At 43.3% G+C, this 17,653-nt stretch overlaps 1 protein-coding gene across 5 annotated transcripts in view; it reads right to left on the bottom strand.

Annotated features, from left to right (window-relative positions):
* COL4A6 (collagen type IV alpha 6 chain) overlaps window positions 1-17,653 on the bottom strand; it is a 284,904-nt gene that overhangs the window by 67,202 nt on the left and 200,049 nt on the right. For all 5 annotated transcript variants that reach the window (XM_081793122.1, XM_081793126.1, XM_081793124.1 and 2 more), the window contains exons 4-5: window positions 4,854-4,988; window positions 3,672-3,716 (exon numbers count right to left, since the gene is read on the bottom strand). In XM_081793122.1, coding sequence (XP_081649248.1) covers window positions 3,672-3,716; window positions 4,854-4,988 — 180 coding nt within the window. The remainder of the gene's footprint in view (window positions 1-3,671; window positions 3,717-4,853; window positions 4,989-17,653) is intronic.

Genomic DNA, 17,653 nt, shown 5'->3' with positions numbered 1-17,653 from the left:
CACGGTTACTTTTCAATTCTCAGTAGAACCACAGCATTTCTGGCACTTTGCCTTTTCTAGTGTTAGCTAATGCTTTTATATACATGTGTGCCAGCTTTCTAAGAGAATGTAGCTCTTTGAGGGAGGAAACCATGTTTCTATATAAACGCAAGGGACTGAATGCACAGAATAAGAAGATGCACTGTAATCCAGAAAAACCATGTTCCTCAGAACCCAGACTTTAAAGGGAAAATTTCCATTTGTTGAGTAGTATGTGTTCACTTTGAGGGTATAAATCTGATGTGTTCATTTACTAGTCTTTAGGAAGGAAAATGTTTGAGATTAACTTCATGAGAAAAGCTAAACATAAATTGCAAAGGACAACTTGAAAATTTCTGCTCCAGACTTATTTGAAATGAAAACATTTGATGTTTATTTATTTATTTTTGAGAGACAGAGAGAGAGTGAGCAGGAGAGGGGCAGGGAGAGAGGGAGAGAGAGAATCCCAATCAGGCTCCATGCTGTTAGCACAGAGCCCGATGTGGGGCTTGAACCCATGAACCACAAGATCATGACCTGAGCCAAAATCAAGAGTTGGAGGCTTAATCAACGGAGCCACAGAGGTGCCCAAAGAACTGAAAACATTTGATAAACATACATTTCTTGTGGGTGGCAACAGCCCCAACTCACATCTGTGATATCATAAAAAACCACCCCTGGTCTATGTTGCACTAATGTTGAATATATTTAATTTTTTTTAATGTTTATTTATTTTTGAGACAGAGAGAGACAAAGCATGAACGGGGGAGGGTCAAAGAGAGGGAGACACAGAATCTGAAACAGGCTCCAGGCTCTGAGCTGTCAGCACAGAGTCCAACGCGGGGCTCGAACTCACAGACTGCGAGATCATGACCTGAGCCAAAGTCGGATGCTTAACTGACTGAGCCACCCAGGCACCCCATGATTGTTCATTCCCCCGACTGATTGCTGTGGCCCTTGGTGCACAGACTTGGATGATCATACTTGCTCACTTATGTTGAAACTATCTACATGATGCAAAAACAGAGTTTGGGGACTAAAACCAGTGGCACGTATGTTACAGGGGAATCAGATTTGTGCAGTAATCCAGTTTACTAAGATGTGTTGGGTAAGCTGTTGGTTTCAGCTGCCGAAAGTAGAGCAAAATAATTAGTCTGACTAGGCCAAGGGTGTCTGTTTTCCTGTGTCTGATGGAGTCCTGCCAGTCCGAGAACTGTTGCTTTTGTAGGCACTAGAGGTTGGAATCAGTCCCCTAAGTATTTCTTTTTTTAATGTTTTTAATGTTTATTTATTTTTGAGAGAGAGAAAGAGAGATACACACACACACTCACACACACACACACACACACACACACAGAGAGAGAGAGAGAGAGAGAGAGAGAGAGAGCAAGCAGGGGAGGAGCAGAAAGAGAGACGGAGACACGAATCTGAAGCAGGCTCCAGGCTCTGAGCTGTCAGCCAGACACTTAACTGACTGAGCCACCCAACCACACCTCTGGTGTTCCTAGTGTTCTTAGTACATGGTAAATTCAGCCCTGGGGTCTCTGAGGCTTCTGAGTGGAGCAGAAGACCTATTCTGTGCTTTCAAGAAAGCTAGATAAGACCATTACACAAGACAAATAATAAATACTGTGGGCCATATGTAATAAGGAGCTAGGTGTATGGAACAGACACCAAGGACTCCTAAGACACTAGAGATGGAAGGGAGAGGTAGGCAGTGGACAGAAGGTGCTCAGTAAATACATCTCGAATAGATGGAAGAGAGGGAAGGAACAAGGAAAAAAATCATTTCATGGAGTAAGAGAGGCTTGGAGCCTGAGAGTAATGCAGTCATTAGTCAAAAGAAAACACATAGAGCCTTTGGTCAAGGGAAGGGCCGAGTGAGTGGGGACTTCTATTGGGAGTGGCACATTAATTTGGAGGTATCTGGACACCTGTAACTCATTCTCCCAAGCAATGAATCCCCAACGAGAAATGATCAATCCCTGCAAAGTCTACGGCTCTCTTGGACACAAGTTGGAGGCAGAAGTGGCCAGCTGGATCCTAGGGTATGTTCTAGTCCAGAATTGGAATCAGCCTCTGCGTCACAGGATTCACTTCCTTCCAGCCCCCATTAGAAAAAGACTACAGGAGGAAGGGCATAGTACTGCTGCAAGCTTCAAATCCCCCACTCATCTCCAGTGGAAGCCAGCTCCGCAGGAGGAATGCAAGAGGTGATCTCCAGCTTTCTAGTTTTCCTCACCCAGTGGCTCCCAGAAGATACACAGTCTGAGTGGAGGCTCTGGATAAAGTGCAGGTGGGAACACAGCCAGGAGAAAATGCCAGAGGATGTTATAAAAGGACAGCCAACCCCATCCTCTTATTTGCCCGCTGGCCCATTTCTGAGCATTTTTCAGAGTCTGCAGTTGAATAAAATGCAGAATTCTGATGGCTTATTTGTTGATACATACAACAAATACAAGGAAGCAAGACTTCTGTCCTCCAACTCCAAATGTATGCTAGATCTTGGAAGAAAATGGATCAAATGATAATGTCTTTGAGTGTAGATCCATAAGTTTTTTCTGTATCCCCATAGTAGAGTCATAGCACCTAGCCGGCACCCAAGAAATACCTAGAGATTGTCACAAAGAGATTTAAGCCCCCTTCCTTGATACTAGATGGTTATGCAGTATCACACAAAAAGCTATTAAGTCTAGGATTTGCCAAACTGTGCTTAGATATGGCTCAGAAGAACCCCTTCGAGGCTGAAAGGATAAAAGCAGGCTCTAACATGTCCCTGAAATGAAGAAGCTCTATTTCTTCCTGATCTGTACTCTGAGCTTCCATACAACATTTGTGTCTTCTCTTAAGATTGAAGAGCTCTGCTATAGAAAAACACAGCTCAGGACAAAGATGTAGTATATAGAGATGTGCCAAAAGATATAACTAAAAATTGATAGAAGCCAAGTTGCAAATACTGTATTTTCAAGGCTGGCGAAATGTTATCATGGATTTTCCAGTGGTGAGATAAGTCGGGATACAGCGTGAAAATCGAGAACCTAAGGGGTTGGACTGGATGTAATGAGAAAAGGAGATATCTGTGAGCTCCAGATTCCTCACTCATCTCCAGCAAAACCAGGTTTCAGGATAAAGGAAAGGGGCTGCCTGCAAGTGATCTTTGGAATGGTTGCTTTGTAAAAACTAAAGGGAAATTCACTCTGCAATGAGGTAAGGTGGAAGAGAACAAATTACTGAAACGAAATGTATCAAGATATCTCTAAATATTTTTCTATCTAATATCACATGTCTTCATAATTTTATTATAATGAGTACGTATGTACTCTGAATGTGGCACTGTCTCCACACTTCAGAACCAGTCCCTCATCCCTAATTAAAGCTCCCCTCAGCTCATGAGACCTAACGCATTTTGGCTAAGGTATTGATGGTTTCTTATGCCTGCATCTGTCCCAACCATCTGATTTAGTGCTACCTGTAACTAAATCCCAGGGAAAGTGTGTGTGACCACCTCTCTTCAAACCTTATCACGTGCATCTCAACACTTGACCCAGAGAATGCTTGCATGCCACAGGATGTTGCTAAGGCTAAGATATTTGACCTCTGAAGCACAACCTAGAAGTGGTAATAAAAAAAAATACCTCTGTGGACACACTCACCGGAATCCCATTGATGCCAAGAAAGCCAGGAACTCCCATGGGACCCTAGAATAAAAGGAGTAGGAAGAGGAATGTAACAGACAATCCAACTGATGTCCATTAGATTTGGTGAGTTTGTTCATGTGATTCATGACCTAAGTTGTTAGAAGTGTTTTATACCTCACTCTCCACATTGTGTCACCTTGCCTCTACCTAAGGTCTTAAACATGTCTGTGTTCTGAGACCAGTTTTTATCTTAAGCAATGTGGTGCAAAACCTAAAATGATGGCTCAGTGTGACATGCTGCTTTGAAACTGGGAAAACTGGGGTGGAGGGCCTCAAAAGGCCTAACCACAAGTTCCCCATAACTCTGCTCCCCTAGATGAGGTCTCCTAGGCAAATGGCCCTCCTTATCAAACAGAGCAGATACAGTTCCCGCTTATCCCTGAATCTGGTTTCAGTTCCCTGATGACCCACTGTATTATTCAAACAAGCCTCCCTCAGGAGCCAAGGGGCACCTCACCCTTTTGCCACCTCAAAATCTGCCTCCCCTGTGTGGCCCTGTGTGGTGTGTGGTGTCCTTTCACCCTGCACTGTGAGTATATGTGAGTAATAAACCTGCTGTCAATGTTTTCTGTCCAGTATCAGGTGTCATGTCTTCTGCCATCCTCAGAACCCTAGGCTGGGAATCCCTCCCTTACCAATGGGGCAAAGAGGAGGTGATTAAAATCTGAAGGGAACATAAACTAAGCTGCTAAACTCAGCCAGCTAGCACGACATGATCAATCTCCTTTCTTGCATCTCTTTCCCTACATTTGTGGCCCAGATTGCTTCCAAGCATTCCGACATCTTGCTTCCCAGTCTCCTTGCTTGGATTCCTGACCTCTATTGCCCATCTGATTGAACTTCTGACCCATTCCCACTCTAAACCCACATGAATTCCCACCCCAGCAAGCTCACGTGTCTAGCAAGTAGCCAATACATGCACTTTGTGGCTTGCTTGCCATAGGAGTCTCTCTGGAAATAGGTTGATCTATTAGCAGCATATCACACAGCCTGTCTCTTATTAAAGTCTATAGCCTGGCACCAAGGTACTCAGGATTAGTATTATTTCCATAAACGAACAGAACTGAGATTTAGAACTTTTCACCTTCATACCTATGGTTCATCTGTCAAAGAAAAATCAAACTCTGGTGTTTTTACCTTATCTCCTTTTGGTCCATATGGTCCCAGGGGACCTGGGGAGCCCCGTTCTCCTTTCAACCCTGATAAACCGCTAGGGCCAGCAAATCCTTGAGGACCTGTTGGACCTTGAATTCCAATTGGTCCTGGTCGCCCCTAAGATGGAGAGAAGGAGTGCACTTAGTCAATAGAGGACTTAACGTCAACGCTTCCCATTTTCCCATACACAGAGAATACTGTCATCACTTCACTAAACAATTTTGGCTTAGAGATCTGTGAAGCATGCCAAAGTTCCAGACACGGATCAGAAAAGGCTATTTTAGGGGCCGCTAAGCTTATTTGGATAGAACATATTTTATAAGCACATTTAATAAGATTCATGTGCACCAAGATCCTTTAACTTTGTACTTCTTAGGAGATTAGTTATTCAGGCGGGATAATATTGTCCTCTTCCTAGTTAATGCCAGGGCATCCATCAGATTGTCAAAATAGTGAAAGAACAGAATGCTGGAGAACATCGTGACATTTTATAACTCCCATTCAAATGGCCAACCACATACTCGCAGTGAAATCCAGAAATGGCAATGTCTAAAGAACACTGCCTCGGGGGTCCAGAGAGGGGAGAACCCAGAAACCCATGGGCTGACCAACCTGTCAAAGCCCATCTTTATTGGCAGATCCCAGGACCCCATCACTGCAACTGGAAACAGATGCTTACAGGAAACACACACACACAAACACACACACACACACACACACACACACACACATTATTTATTTGTTCCCTTTCTATATATCTCTTTCCCTTCAACCCACTATCTGTAGACTGTTGAATGTGTAAAATTCAAGAAGCCTGAAAATATCCATTAAGTATTAATTATAATAGCAAGAGGGAGAAGCTTGAATATTTTGAATGCTTTAGTTATAAAGTGTCTGTAACAATTAAGTCTGAAAGTTCAGGCTGACATTTCAAAGCTGACCGAAACAGAGAATTAACCCCAGTGGGTGCAGCACAGGCGGGCTAGTCTATCATTTAGAACAAATCCCAGTAGGGACTGAATTTTCTTGGCAGAAAGACTACAACCATTAGTAACATGCATTACCTCTCAGAGAACGCAACACCATACCAGATAGAAAGCTTATTTTCATGAACGCTTCCCATCTCTACCTCTTGGCCCTTTTACTGACTGTCTGCAATTTTCTACAGACCTGTGAAAAACTCAGAAAAGCCCATTAAACATGCCCTTTAATATTCACCTTCAACGGTTACTTTTTAAAAGGCTGGAAACAGGACAGATGCTTTCTGGAGTGGCTACAGTCACGTACTGGAGATGCAAGTGGTCACCAGCTGTGTGGGGCCTTTGGAGTAAAATTTCCAGTGTCAATCAGGCCCACAAAGACCAAGGACTCTTGAAAAGAAGTACAAAAATGCTTTTCCTAAAGAGATGCAATTTTCTGGGGGCACCACCCACCACTTAACCTTCTCTAGCACCCAACATATAGCCTCTACTGGGTGCTGGGCTCTAGACTACTTAAGGAACTTGTTTATGGGAATGATGGAGCAGGGCATGAACTTTCACTCTTTAGGCCCTTACCTCCCATAGTTGGAATTTTGTTTACAATGATTGTTTATTTGTTACCCTTGTAAACTTTACTATGTATGTATATATGAAACTAAAAAGAAAAATAAATTATCTATCTATATCTATGTCTATCTATCTATCTATATCTAAAAATAAAAAGACCAATACTTTAAAAAATAGTGCTGTGGTGTTGAGGATTAACAAAGAAGTCTAAAATGGGGACCTCGCTTTCAAGACTAATGTACCCAAAAGCATAGCAAACAGTACAAATCCAGAACAGAGCCTAAGTAGTGCAGGAACACAAAGAAAGGGTTGGCTGTGGAGGGTTTGTGAAATGCTTACATTCTGTTCATGGCTGGGGGGAATCACGGCCCACGCTGGAAAGGCTGAGTGGGCCCCAATTGAGGTGGGCCTGAAAAGCAAGGAAGGAAGTTGAAGACTTGATATAGTAGCAAATAGGGAACCCTCAGAGGTTTGGGGATGGGAAGGGTAGGATGGGAAGAAGGCAGCATTTCAGGGCTGAAACTCATCAATGAGCATTCAGGAGAACATGTGTGTGTCAGCATGAGGCCAGGGCAGCGTGCCTGAGGCTGGAACAAGGGAGACAGATAAGAACCAGCTGTTGGGGGAGGAGGAGACCAGTTGGTGGGAGGATAGGGGCAGGATGGACTTGCTGAGGCCATGTTATTACTAGCAGAGAGGATGCGGTCAAGGCACTGAATGCTTGACCCAAATCTGAGCCCTGCCCAAAGCTTTCCCACATCAAGGGATGGGAGATGGAGAGCACAATAAACCATTGAACTGAGAAAGCAGACTGTGGTGTGGCCCAATTTCCATCTTGCTCACATCACTAGAGCCTGAGCAGTGCCTGGCATAGGCACATGGGCTGGCACGTTCCAGCTCTGGCCTCTTGCCTTTGTAGAGCACATGCTCAGCAAAAGTAACTAAAGAGACTTAGGAGTGAGACAATTCTAGGTCTGGACTTAACAGGAAATCTGATTCCATCCATAAAAGGCAGGATTCCATGGCCTGCTTCCTTTCTCTTGGCTGGGTGGCCATGCTGAATTTGCCACAGTTGTAGAGCCAATTCTTCCGTTCCAGCCGGAGAGCTTAAAGTGACTCTCTGAAAGAACTCATGGAGGGAGGTAAACCATAAGAGACTCTTAAGGACTGAGAATAAACTGAAGGTTGATGGCGGGTGGGAGGGAGGGGAAAGTGGATGATAGGCATTGAGGAGGGCACCTGTTGGGATGAGCACTGGGTGTTGTATGGAAACCAATTTGACAATAGATTTCATATTAAAAAAAAAAAAAAAGAACTCATGGATTCTTTGATTTTGAATTCTTTTTTCAAAGGGGTTTTTGAAAGGCACCCCTCAGGGGAATGTATACCTCTGAGGTACAGTGTCTGGGCTGGTCCCAGCTAGAAACCTCTCAGACTGATGATCTAGGGGCCAGAAGCAGGGCCTGTGAGATGTCTCAAGGCTTTGAGGTACTACTGGCCCAGAACTGCCTCCTCAGTGGGGTTCCAGGCCCTTCTGGAGCCTGCAGTCATAGGATATGAGACAAAGAATCTTCCTACCCACTGAGGTCCTTTTGTACAGTGGCACAGAGCACCATGAACAAATGAAGATGGCCAAAAAAAAAGCCGGGGTGGGGGGGGAGACACGTTTCTTTTGTGCGTTGTTTTGTCAGCCATCTCTAGATATGCTTACAGCTATGTGTTCTTTTTTGCTCATCTCCAGTACACAGGGTTTCTGTCGCAGTGCCCAGCATATTGTTGAAGCTTAATACTAAATCAATGATGAACTGCTTTTTTTTTTCCTCCCAAGAAGCTATCGGTGGCACTTCTCAAAATGGCCAGCAGAGGCCAGTGTGAGAACATTGTAGCTACAGATAAGCAGGTGGGTGGGTGGGCCTCTCTCACTACAAATAAAATCAAACCAGTGTCAGAGAAGTCACAGAATGTTCGAGCAGAAAGGGTCCTTGGAGACCATTTCATCTAGGTTCTATTTTATATGAGGGGTGGGGGGCAGGCCTGGAGAAGGGGAAGGACTTGTTCACGTCACATAGCTGGTGAGGAAAACAGCATGGGACTCAAACCAGACTGCCTGCTGCCAGTGTGTGGCTCTTTCCCTGTTTGCCAGTGGCAGATGTCCTAGGGGGTCCTCGAAGCTGCTCCCCCCTTACCCACGCCCACCCCTGGGACTGTCCCCATCAGTAGGCTGCAGCAACCAGATGCTCACACATCATTTCTCTCTTCCTAACTTTGATCATTTCACAGAACCAATCTGAAACACCATCACTGTTTGGACCACTAGCAGAATTTCAATGGGCTTGGACCAATGCCCTGCCCTGATACATGTCATTTATTTTGGCAAACAGACCGAGACAGGGCAGAAGGGACTCCTCCAAGTCTTTCCAACAAGCTCTCCTGCCTCCATCTGCTCGGGATTTTAAATATGCACAGCAGGGTCTAATTCTCAAGAGAATGAACTGGGACTCAAGAGAATGCCTGAGGCCAGGAACTGCAATTCCTGACTGAAGCCCAGCCTGGCTTCCTCCTGCTGACCACAGAATATTGGGGTTAGTATGCAGCTAAAGGTCACCTTAGATCAGACCACACCCACATCCCCAACCCCAGATAACCAGGGTGACAGACTCAGCAATGGGTCTGCATATAAAGAACAGTAGTCCCTTATTTACGGATATATATTCCAAGACCCCCCAATGGATTCCTGAAATCGCAGGTAGTACCAAATCCCATATATATACTGTCTTTTTTCCTATAAATACATACCTAGGATAAAGTTTAATTTGTAAACTAGGCACAGTAAAATATTTACAATAATAAAATTGAGCAATTATAGCAATATACTGTAAGAAAAGGTATGTGAATGTGGTTTCTCTCAAGATATCTTTACTGTTCTGTACTCACCCTTCTTGTGATGATGTGAGATGATAAAATGCCTATATGATGAGATGAAGTGAGGTCAATGATGTACTCACTGTGATGTAGGGTTAGGCTACTATTGACCTTCTGACCTATGGTCAGGAGATCATCTGCTTTTGGACCATGGTTGACTGTGGAAAGTGAAACCATGGATAAAGGGAGACTATTTAGTACACATATACAGAAATAGTATCTACAAATCTTAAAAGCACATACCTCAGACTAGGTAGGATTGTGAAACAGAGACAGCCGACTTTTCATTGCTAGGCCCTTTCTCTCTTCTTATCCCTCCTTGAAGTTTCCACTGTCCTTCTCCCATAAAATTAAAATTTATGCCTACGGAAGAATCTGAAACTCATTCCCACTGAGGCATAAATGACTGACAACAACTTAGAGCTTTACTTCTCCCTAAGGGGATTTGTATTTTAATGGAGAGCAAAGCATTAAGCTAGGGGATGCAAATGATATCTGTGAAGCAGAAGGGAAGAGGGGGTGTGCCCAGGCTTTCCTAAGGACCCAGCTATACAGCAGAGATGGTTCGGTGCTGTTACCTGGTGTCATGGTGCTGGATCTGGAATCAGACAGATCTGAAGTCAAATCTCATTACTGCCATTTAATAGCTATGTGACCTTGGGCAAGTGACTTTAGGGCTCTGAGGAATAATAGCTCTGGTGTAGATTATTGTAAGCATTTAAGTGAGTTAATGAAAACACCTGGCATGAAAGTATCAGTTCTCTTTCTTCTTTAGGTATCATTCATGGTAAGATGGAGAAGTTATGATTGGGTACCTGATGTTCCTTCTCTTAAGTTTAAGTGGGTGATGCACACATATCATGGAGAAACTCTCTTTGGGGCAGAGATGTGTGCCCAGGAATGAAAGAGCATGTATGCCAGCATCCCACATCTGTGGAGAGCATTTCCCCCCTTACTCAGTGTTGGTGTCCTTGCTCTCTTGGGCTCGTTCTCTTAAAAGAATTTCCTCTACATGCTAATGACTCCCTAGTCTGAACCTCCAGCCCCAATTTCTCTTCTCAGTGTGCCAGGTTCTTATAGCTAATGGCTTACCAGGCCTCTCCACTTGGATATTCCATCACAAACTCAACATGACCAAAGCTGAACTCATCATCTTCTCCTTAAACCTATTCCCTAAACCAGCTCCTTCCTCTTGAGTTAATGGAACTAACTCAGAAAATGACAGTCTATCCATAAAGTTGACTAAACCAGAGGCCCAAGGATTCCCCATGACTTCTCTCTTTCCCTCATCTTCCACATCCAATTCACCGGCAAGGACTGTCAATTCCACCTCCAAAATACAACGCAAACCTGCCCATTTCTCTCTATCTTCATGGTCTTCTTTCAGGTCTTCCTCATGTCTCCCCTACAGTGTTGCCACAGCCTCCTAGTTGGTTTGGCAACCTCCAATCTTGATTTACTTTCTCTTAGCATCCATCCTGCCCCAGGGCCTTTGTACATGTCTCTGCTCTCTTGGTTAGCTCCTATTTATCATTCAAACTCCAATAAAGTTATCAGCTCCTCCAGGGAGCCTTCCATGATTGCCCCCACCCCACAGTATGTGCTAGGTTGCCTGTTTGTGCCTATACCCCCAACAGATTGAGCTCCTTGGGGGCAAGTCCTGTGTCTTTTTCTTCACTGAATCACTTGTACTAAGTACAGTGCCTAGTACACAATGGGACCTCAGTAAATGCTGAATGAATGGAGAAATGAATGAATGAATATACACACTGAGAAGCCAGTGGCCAGGTACAGCAATACCTTCATTGGAAGCCTAGATAGCCGTACCAGAGTGCAATCAAGAACCATCTGATCACAGAGCCACAGAAAAGAGAGCTGCACAAGACTTAGGAAATCATCTAGCTCAGGGTAGAGAAGCTGAAGCCCAGAAAGGGAAAGGAACTTATCAAAGTCCATGTAATATCAACTCTGCACATATAGGAAGCGAGTGGATAAGGCATCAAGGCCAGAGACGCAGAACCCAGTGAGGAGGCTGTCACCTCCAGGAGAGAAATAACGGTGACTTGGACTACGTTCATGGCAGGAAAAGACAGGGAGAAGATAGATTTGAGAGATAGTTTAGAGGGTAAAAAGAATAAAACTTAGTGCTAGAATCAAATTTGTGGGTAAGACAGAGAGGGTTATGAAGGATGACTCCCAGGTTTCTTGCTTGGGCAACTGAGTGGATCTCTTCACTGACCTGAGGAAACCTAGGGGAAGAAGAGTCTTGGATGGAAGTTGAGGAGTAGGAGTCCACGTTTGGAGAAGTGGGGATTAAGATACCTGGGACCATTTAAGGGGATATTCTGTACCTGCTGTTCTCACTAGACCATAGGTCTGAGAGGGTAGGGAGCTCAGTTGACACTTTTACCACAGTATCTCCAGAGATGCTGTGTCTGGTATACGGTAGGCACTCAAAATATAATTGTAGAGAAAAAGGTGTAATTGTGGAGTGCAAGAAAATGCAGAGTTAAATGTGCACTTGGGAATCTTCAAGAAGGCCACGTCCAAAGTCTCATTAGCTAGGGGAAAAATTAGATTAAAAAGACTTTGTTGCTATCCTGAAAAACCCCTGTGTGGCCTTTGGGGAAAATGAAGCAGAGATTGCTGACCCCCTGACCTCCAGCCTAAGAACTAGGCGGCTTGAATTCTATACTTTGCCCTTAAAGCATCCAACTGGAATTCCCATTTTAGTAATGGGGCTGGGTAGAGGAAATGCAAGAACTTATCAGACTCTGGCCTAAGTAGCTGGGGTCTCTCTCTTAGCCATGAAATATGTGGTAAGAAGAAAATTAATGATAACACCCCCAAGGGCAGAATATTTAAGACACTTCAGAATACTTTTTCTTTTGCCCTTCCTTTGGAGGATCACAACACATCTGTGTGGTAGGCTGAGGACACCAAGCTGCAAAGCAGTTAGCCAATGGGGATTGCCCGTGTCATATAGTTGGTCAGTGGCAGAGCTGGTGTCAGGGCCTCCCAATCAACTCTGTGCTCCTTCTGTTACAACATATGGAGACAGCCATCCATATAGCCTCACACTCCACTCTCTTAGTCATAGCACTAATGGGCTAATATTGTCCATAGAAGTAAATAAGGCAGAAAGAATACCAGTAGGTGAAGAATAAGTCTAGTGTATGACAAAGACTCATATCATACAGATAAACAGACCCATTTTGTGGCCCAGAAAACCCTGGTTCAGTTTGATAACAATAGCATCATCTACAATTTTCCAGCAAGGGCAGTGACCTTACCCACCTACCTACATACATACGTACATACATACATACATATGTATGTAAAAGGTGATTGGTGTCTAGCAAAGTGAACCCCCCAAATTGTTAGTGTCTGCCACAGCTAAGAAGCAGTATCAGAGGCTTGCCCTCAACACCCAAATGAAAACACATTTATTTTCTGGTTCTTAAGCTATAATCAGTGTTTGCAGCAGCCAGCTGAGGCATGAAGACATGCATCTACATGTTTTGTTTGCAAAGACACACACACCTATTCCATTGGCTATTGTCAGCATGTTGAAATTTTCAGCAAGACACCTCCCAGAGGGATAAAGTTAACTCTTGCTAGTCAACACTCTGTATCCCTCCTTTCTGCCTGTTCATTCACATTTCTCTTCTAAAACACAATAATGACCTTCTTACTACCAAGCACTTACTAAGTACCATCTCCTTGAATCCATCTCGTTAAATCCTATAACAGCCCTAATAAGTGGATATTAGACTCATTTTACAGATGAGGACACTGAAATCCAAATTCATAGAGGGTAAGAAACTGGCCTGAGGTCATACATCAAGCAATTAGTGAAGCTAATTTTGGTGATACAAAAGTCTGTTTCTTCCACCAAGCTACATTACCTCTCTGCGTTGAATAATGCTCTGAAGGTAGAAACCCAAACCCACTTGAAAAGGGATAGTAAGAGCTACTCTGGGCAGGAAACATTGCCATTTTCATTAACAGCAGATCAACTGATCTCAATTTACCCAATCTTTTCACTGGAACAAGTAATATTTAATAGAAATTCATTTAATGGAATTGATAAATTAAGTCATAACAGGCATTTGAAGGAATGATACTCCCCAGAACTTAAAAAGATGGGAGATTTCTTTTTGTTGAATTTCCTCCCTCTTCCTCCCCCTCTTCCTTCTTCTCTTCCTTCTCCTTCTCCCATTTCTACAGTTAAAATGGCTTCTTTAATTGGTCTGTGGGCAATGGACAGTTTTCTAGGCTCTTGTAGACAAATTCTGATGTGCTATGAGTCCCTAATGCTAGCATATTAAGGACAGAAAACAGATTACAGGAACAGTATACTAATTTGATGATCATTGTGCTGAGCAGAAATTGGAGAGTTTTGTTTTTAAACATAATTTCCCTTGCCCCTGGGGAACACCAATAATTGTTAAAATAGGATGAAGCAGAGGTATCTGCTATATAGAAGCAGATAAGGTGAAGAATTTTCAGGTCTCCCTGTTGTCTACAACATATTCATAAAACTACATCCAAAACCAGACCAAACTTTCCTTTTGTGTCAATATTGTAATTGGGAAGTATAAGAACCAAAAATCAAATAACACTATAAATATGACCATTGACCATAAAAATAAAAAAACAGAAAACCACTTATGTAATAATTACAGATAGTTGAATGAGCCACCACACCCCTTTGAATGGGCATGCAGTCTATACAAAGAACCCCACTGTACTACAAAGCATGCACTGAGTTTCTGGACTGCATGAGAAAATAAATACAGCTCTACCTGGGATGAATTTAATCCAAAACTGATATAAGAGTTGGGAAAACTGAAATACTGAATTTGCCATAATATTGTTTTCCTTCTTAGAATTTAGAAGACAACTTGTGTATGATTTGATGGCACAGGCCTGTTATAAAAGCCTTCTGGTAGGGGTGCCTGGGTAGCTCAGTCAGATGAGCATCTGACTCTTGATTTCAGCTCAGATCATGATCTCATGATTGTGAGATAAAGCCCCATGTCAAGCCCCACATCGAGCCCTGAGTTGAGCCCTGCATCAGGCTCTGCACTGGGTGTGGAGGAGCCTGCCTAAGATTCTCTCTCTCTCTGTCTCTCTTTGCTGGCCCCCTCAAAAAATAAAAATAAAAAAATAAGAAATAAAATAAAAGAAAGCCTTCTGGTAAACTTGGATTGATATTGCCATTGCCTGGTTACAGCAGAACCTTAAGATTTATGTTCTATTCCCTGTTCTAACTTTCTAACTGCATGATCTTGAGAAAGACAATTTACTCCTATACCTTAGTTTTCTCATCAGCAAAATGGGGATATTACATGCCCCACCTGTTTCCTGGGTTGCCTTGGGCATCAGTTAAGACAATGTATGTGAAAGGGGCTGAGAGTTCATTCTACTGACAAAGCTCTGCTTTGGGGGAAATATATGCTAATAACCAAACTTCCAATTTTCAACCCCCTTCCCATTTGCTAGGTATATAAGGCAGTAACCTATGAAATAATAAAAGCCATGAGGAGGAGGTTTCAGTAGGAAAAAAAATTTTGAATGATATGAGAATTTAAAGCTGATAAAGGTGGGGGCAGATTGACTGTCTTGCACAGGATTCTAATCACAGTTTAAAAATGATTGGACCTGCACTGTCACCTTATTATTGTAGTTTTTAAAATGTGGTTTATTTTAAAGTACATGGTTTAATTACAGCCCAAAGCCAAACTTTTTCTTTTAGTTTTTCCAGTAAAACATAGCCATGGTTTTATAATAAAAATCAAAGTGAAAGAGGATTTGCCAGAAATTCACTTGCCAGCAATTTTTGCTGCAGTGTATCTATTCCATTAGACAAGGAATACATGTGGCATTTTTCTCCAACATAATAAATTACCCATCATTGATATTCTGCACAACCTTTGCTCCAATACTGAGCTGGTGTGAGCTGATTGCTTCTGGATCGATGTTGGCTTCCCCAAGTCTTTGACGAGAAGCCATCAAGTTTTGGGAGTAGGAGGGAATGTGGAGTAACCAACTACTGCTCCTTAAACAAAAGGAGAATAAAAGAAGGGTAGGATCAAAGAAATTCCCTGTCAGGACCCATGCCAAAGAGTTCAGGGAGCTCTGAAAGGGGAGGGAGGGGCATCGAAGGGAGAGGAACAACTTACATACTCTCAGTGCAGTTCCCTCAAAGACCCACACCCCATATTCATAGCCACACCCATGCAGATAAAGAGATACACATTCCAACCCAAATATACAGGCCCACAGGCGCAGGAGTCTGTGAAAATGGTAGGGCCTGTTGGTATTCCAGCATAGTCCACCATATAGCTCTCAGTCAGCCTTGGATTTGAATTTCAGAAGATGGGATGATGATATACATCTTCCCCACCAACTGTATGCAGTAGTACCCATGGACAAGTGAAGTCATCCACACAGATACATACAGGCCAAAAAGGAGATGGCAAGGGGGTGTTGAAAGTGGGGGCTCCCCAATTCTGATATCTTTCCCTTTTACATGATGGACAGTTAGAAGCTGAGATAAAATCTAGCTTCTGTTGCCACAGGAAAGATGGGTTGTAGGGGTGATGGTGGCTGTGGTGTAGAAGAAAAGTAGAAGCTCCAGGGTCATAGTGATATCAAGAATAAGAGTTACCAGCTTGCATTGGAGAGGGGGTTCAGATTTCAAAGTGTTTTCACATCCACAACTTCATTTAATGTTTGTAATAACCTCATCCTCAATGTACTAGAGAAAGTAATTGAGGCCCAGAGGTTAATTAACTTGTCCATGGCCACACAGCTTATGAGCGGCACAGCCAGACCTTCTTATTCCCACTCTAGTGCTCTTTCCACTACTCCCTTTATAAAGTGACAGGTCAATTTTACATAAAATATTCCCACCACGACGCTATATAACTCCATGAAAAACCCTGGTTCTGGAACTTATTGAGCCCTCTTGATTTTTCCCTTCATTTTTCTTGCTGCCTGGTGGCACCCTCATTAACCCATTAAGTATCTGCACAAAGTGCAAAGAACTCAAGTCATTCTAATTAGTCCCTTCACAACTCATCAATTTAGTAAACATTTGTTGAGCACTTCCTATATGTCAGCCACAATACTACATGTTGGGAACATAGAAAGAAATGTAATATGGACCTTGCCCTTGAGGGCTCACTCTGAGTCAGAAGGATGAGTTATGAAGGCGCCTGGGTGGCTCGGTCAGTTAAGTGTCTGATTCTTGATTTTGGCTCAGGCCATGATCTCATGGGTCATGGGTTCGAGCCCCACATTGGGCTCTGCACTGTTGGCGCAGAGCCTGCTTGGAATTCTCTCTCTCTCTCTCTCTCTCTCTCTCTCTGCCCCTCCCCTACTCATGCTCTCTCCCTCTCTCTCAAAATAAACTTTAAAAAATTTAAAAAAAGAAAGATTGAGTTATGTACACACACGAGTATTATCATAAGGCGGAGGAAGGCAGGAGGGATATGATTCTGAACTCAACCGAAGAATGTTGATAAGTTTGTCTTAGAAATAGAGGGGGGCCTTTTAGTCCTCCAAAGTAGAGAGTGGAGAAGGATGCAAATGAACAAACAAACAAACAAAAACTAATAAAAACAAACCCAAAAAACTAAACAAACCCAAGACAAGATTTGCTAAGCAAGAGGGAAGTGGAGAAAGTCCATTTCAAATTGAACTCCATTTTCCCAGTAAACATAGGAAACGAGGTTATATAAGAATGAAGGTAGTTGAGGCTGAGGATGACTGGAACAGCCCAGGAAGAGATGCTATGGGTAGGAAGTCAGCTGTTAGAAAAGTTTGAAGGGCTGCCAAGCAGCCCCAAGAACTGTGCTGACACTAGAGAATGTTTTTGTCAGGGAGGCCTCCTCAAACAATACTTGGCAGTCCAAGAGTAGGAGCCGGCAAAGCAGGCAGTGGGGTTTTCCAGGGTTTGGCTCTGATACATACATCAGAAGTAATGGGGGTGAAGATGGGGGCGAGGGGGATGGATAGGTCCAATTGGACGACATGAGAGCCTTGTTGACATAGCTGATCTTGGGGTCCTGGCTGGAGAGTGCTCCAGAAGGGAGCTAGCAATTCCTGATAAACAGATGATTTATTGGGAAGTTGGCTTTGCTCAAAGTGAGAAGTCTGAACTAGCTATAAGATATGAATGATGGATAGCATTTAGTACTTGAGTCAGTGCTGTCAACACAAAATCTTGGGCCAGAGAGCACAACCTGGAGAGGCACAGGTGGAGAAAAGCCACTGTTGGCAATGCCATGCCACATGCACCAT

The sequence above is a fragment of the Panthera onca genome, chromosome X, assembly GCF_046562875.1.
Source record: "Panthera onca isolate mPanOnc1 chromosome X, mPanOnc1 haplotype 2, whole genome shotgun sequence".
Classification (NCBI taxonomy): Eukaryota; Metazoa; Chordata; class Mammalia; order Carnivora; family Felidae; genus Panthera; species Panthera onca.
Note: the sequence above shows the minus strand (reverse complement) of the source record. Positions and strands in the feature narration are given on the sequence as shown.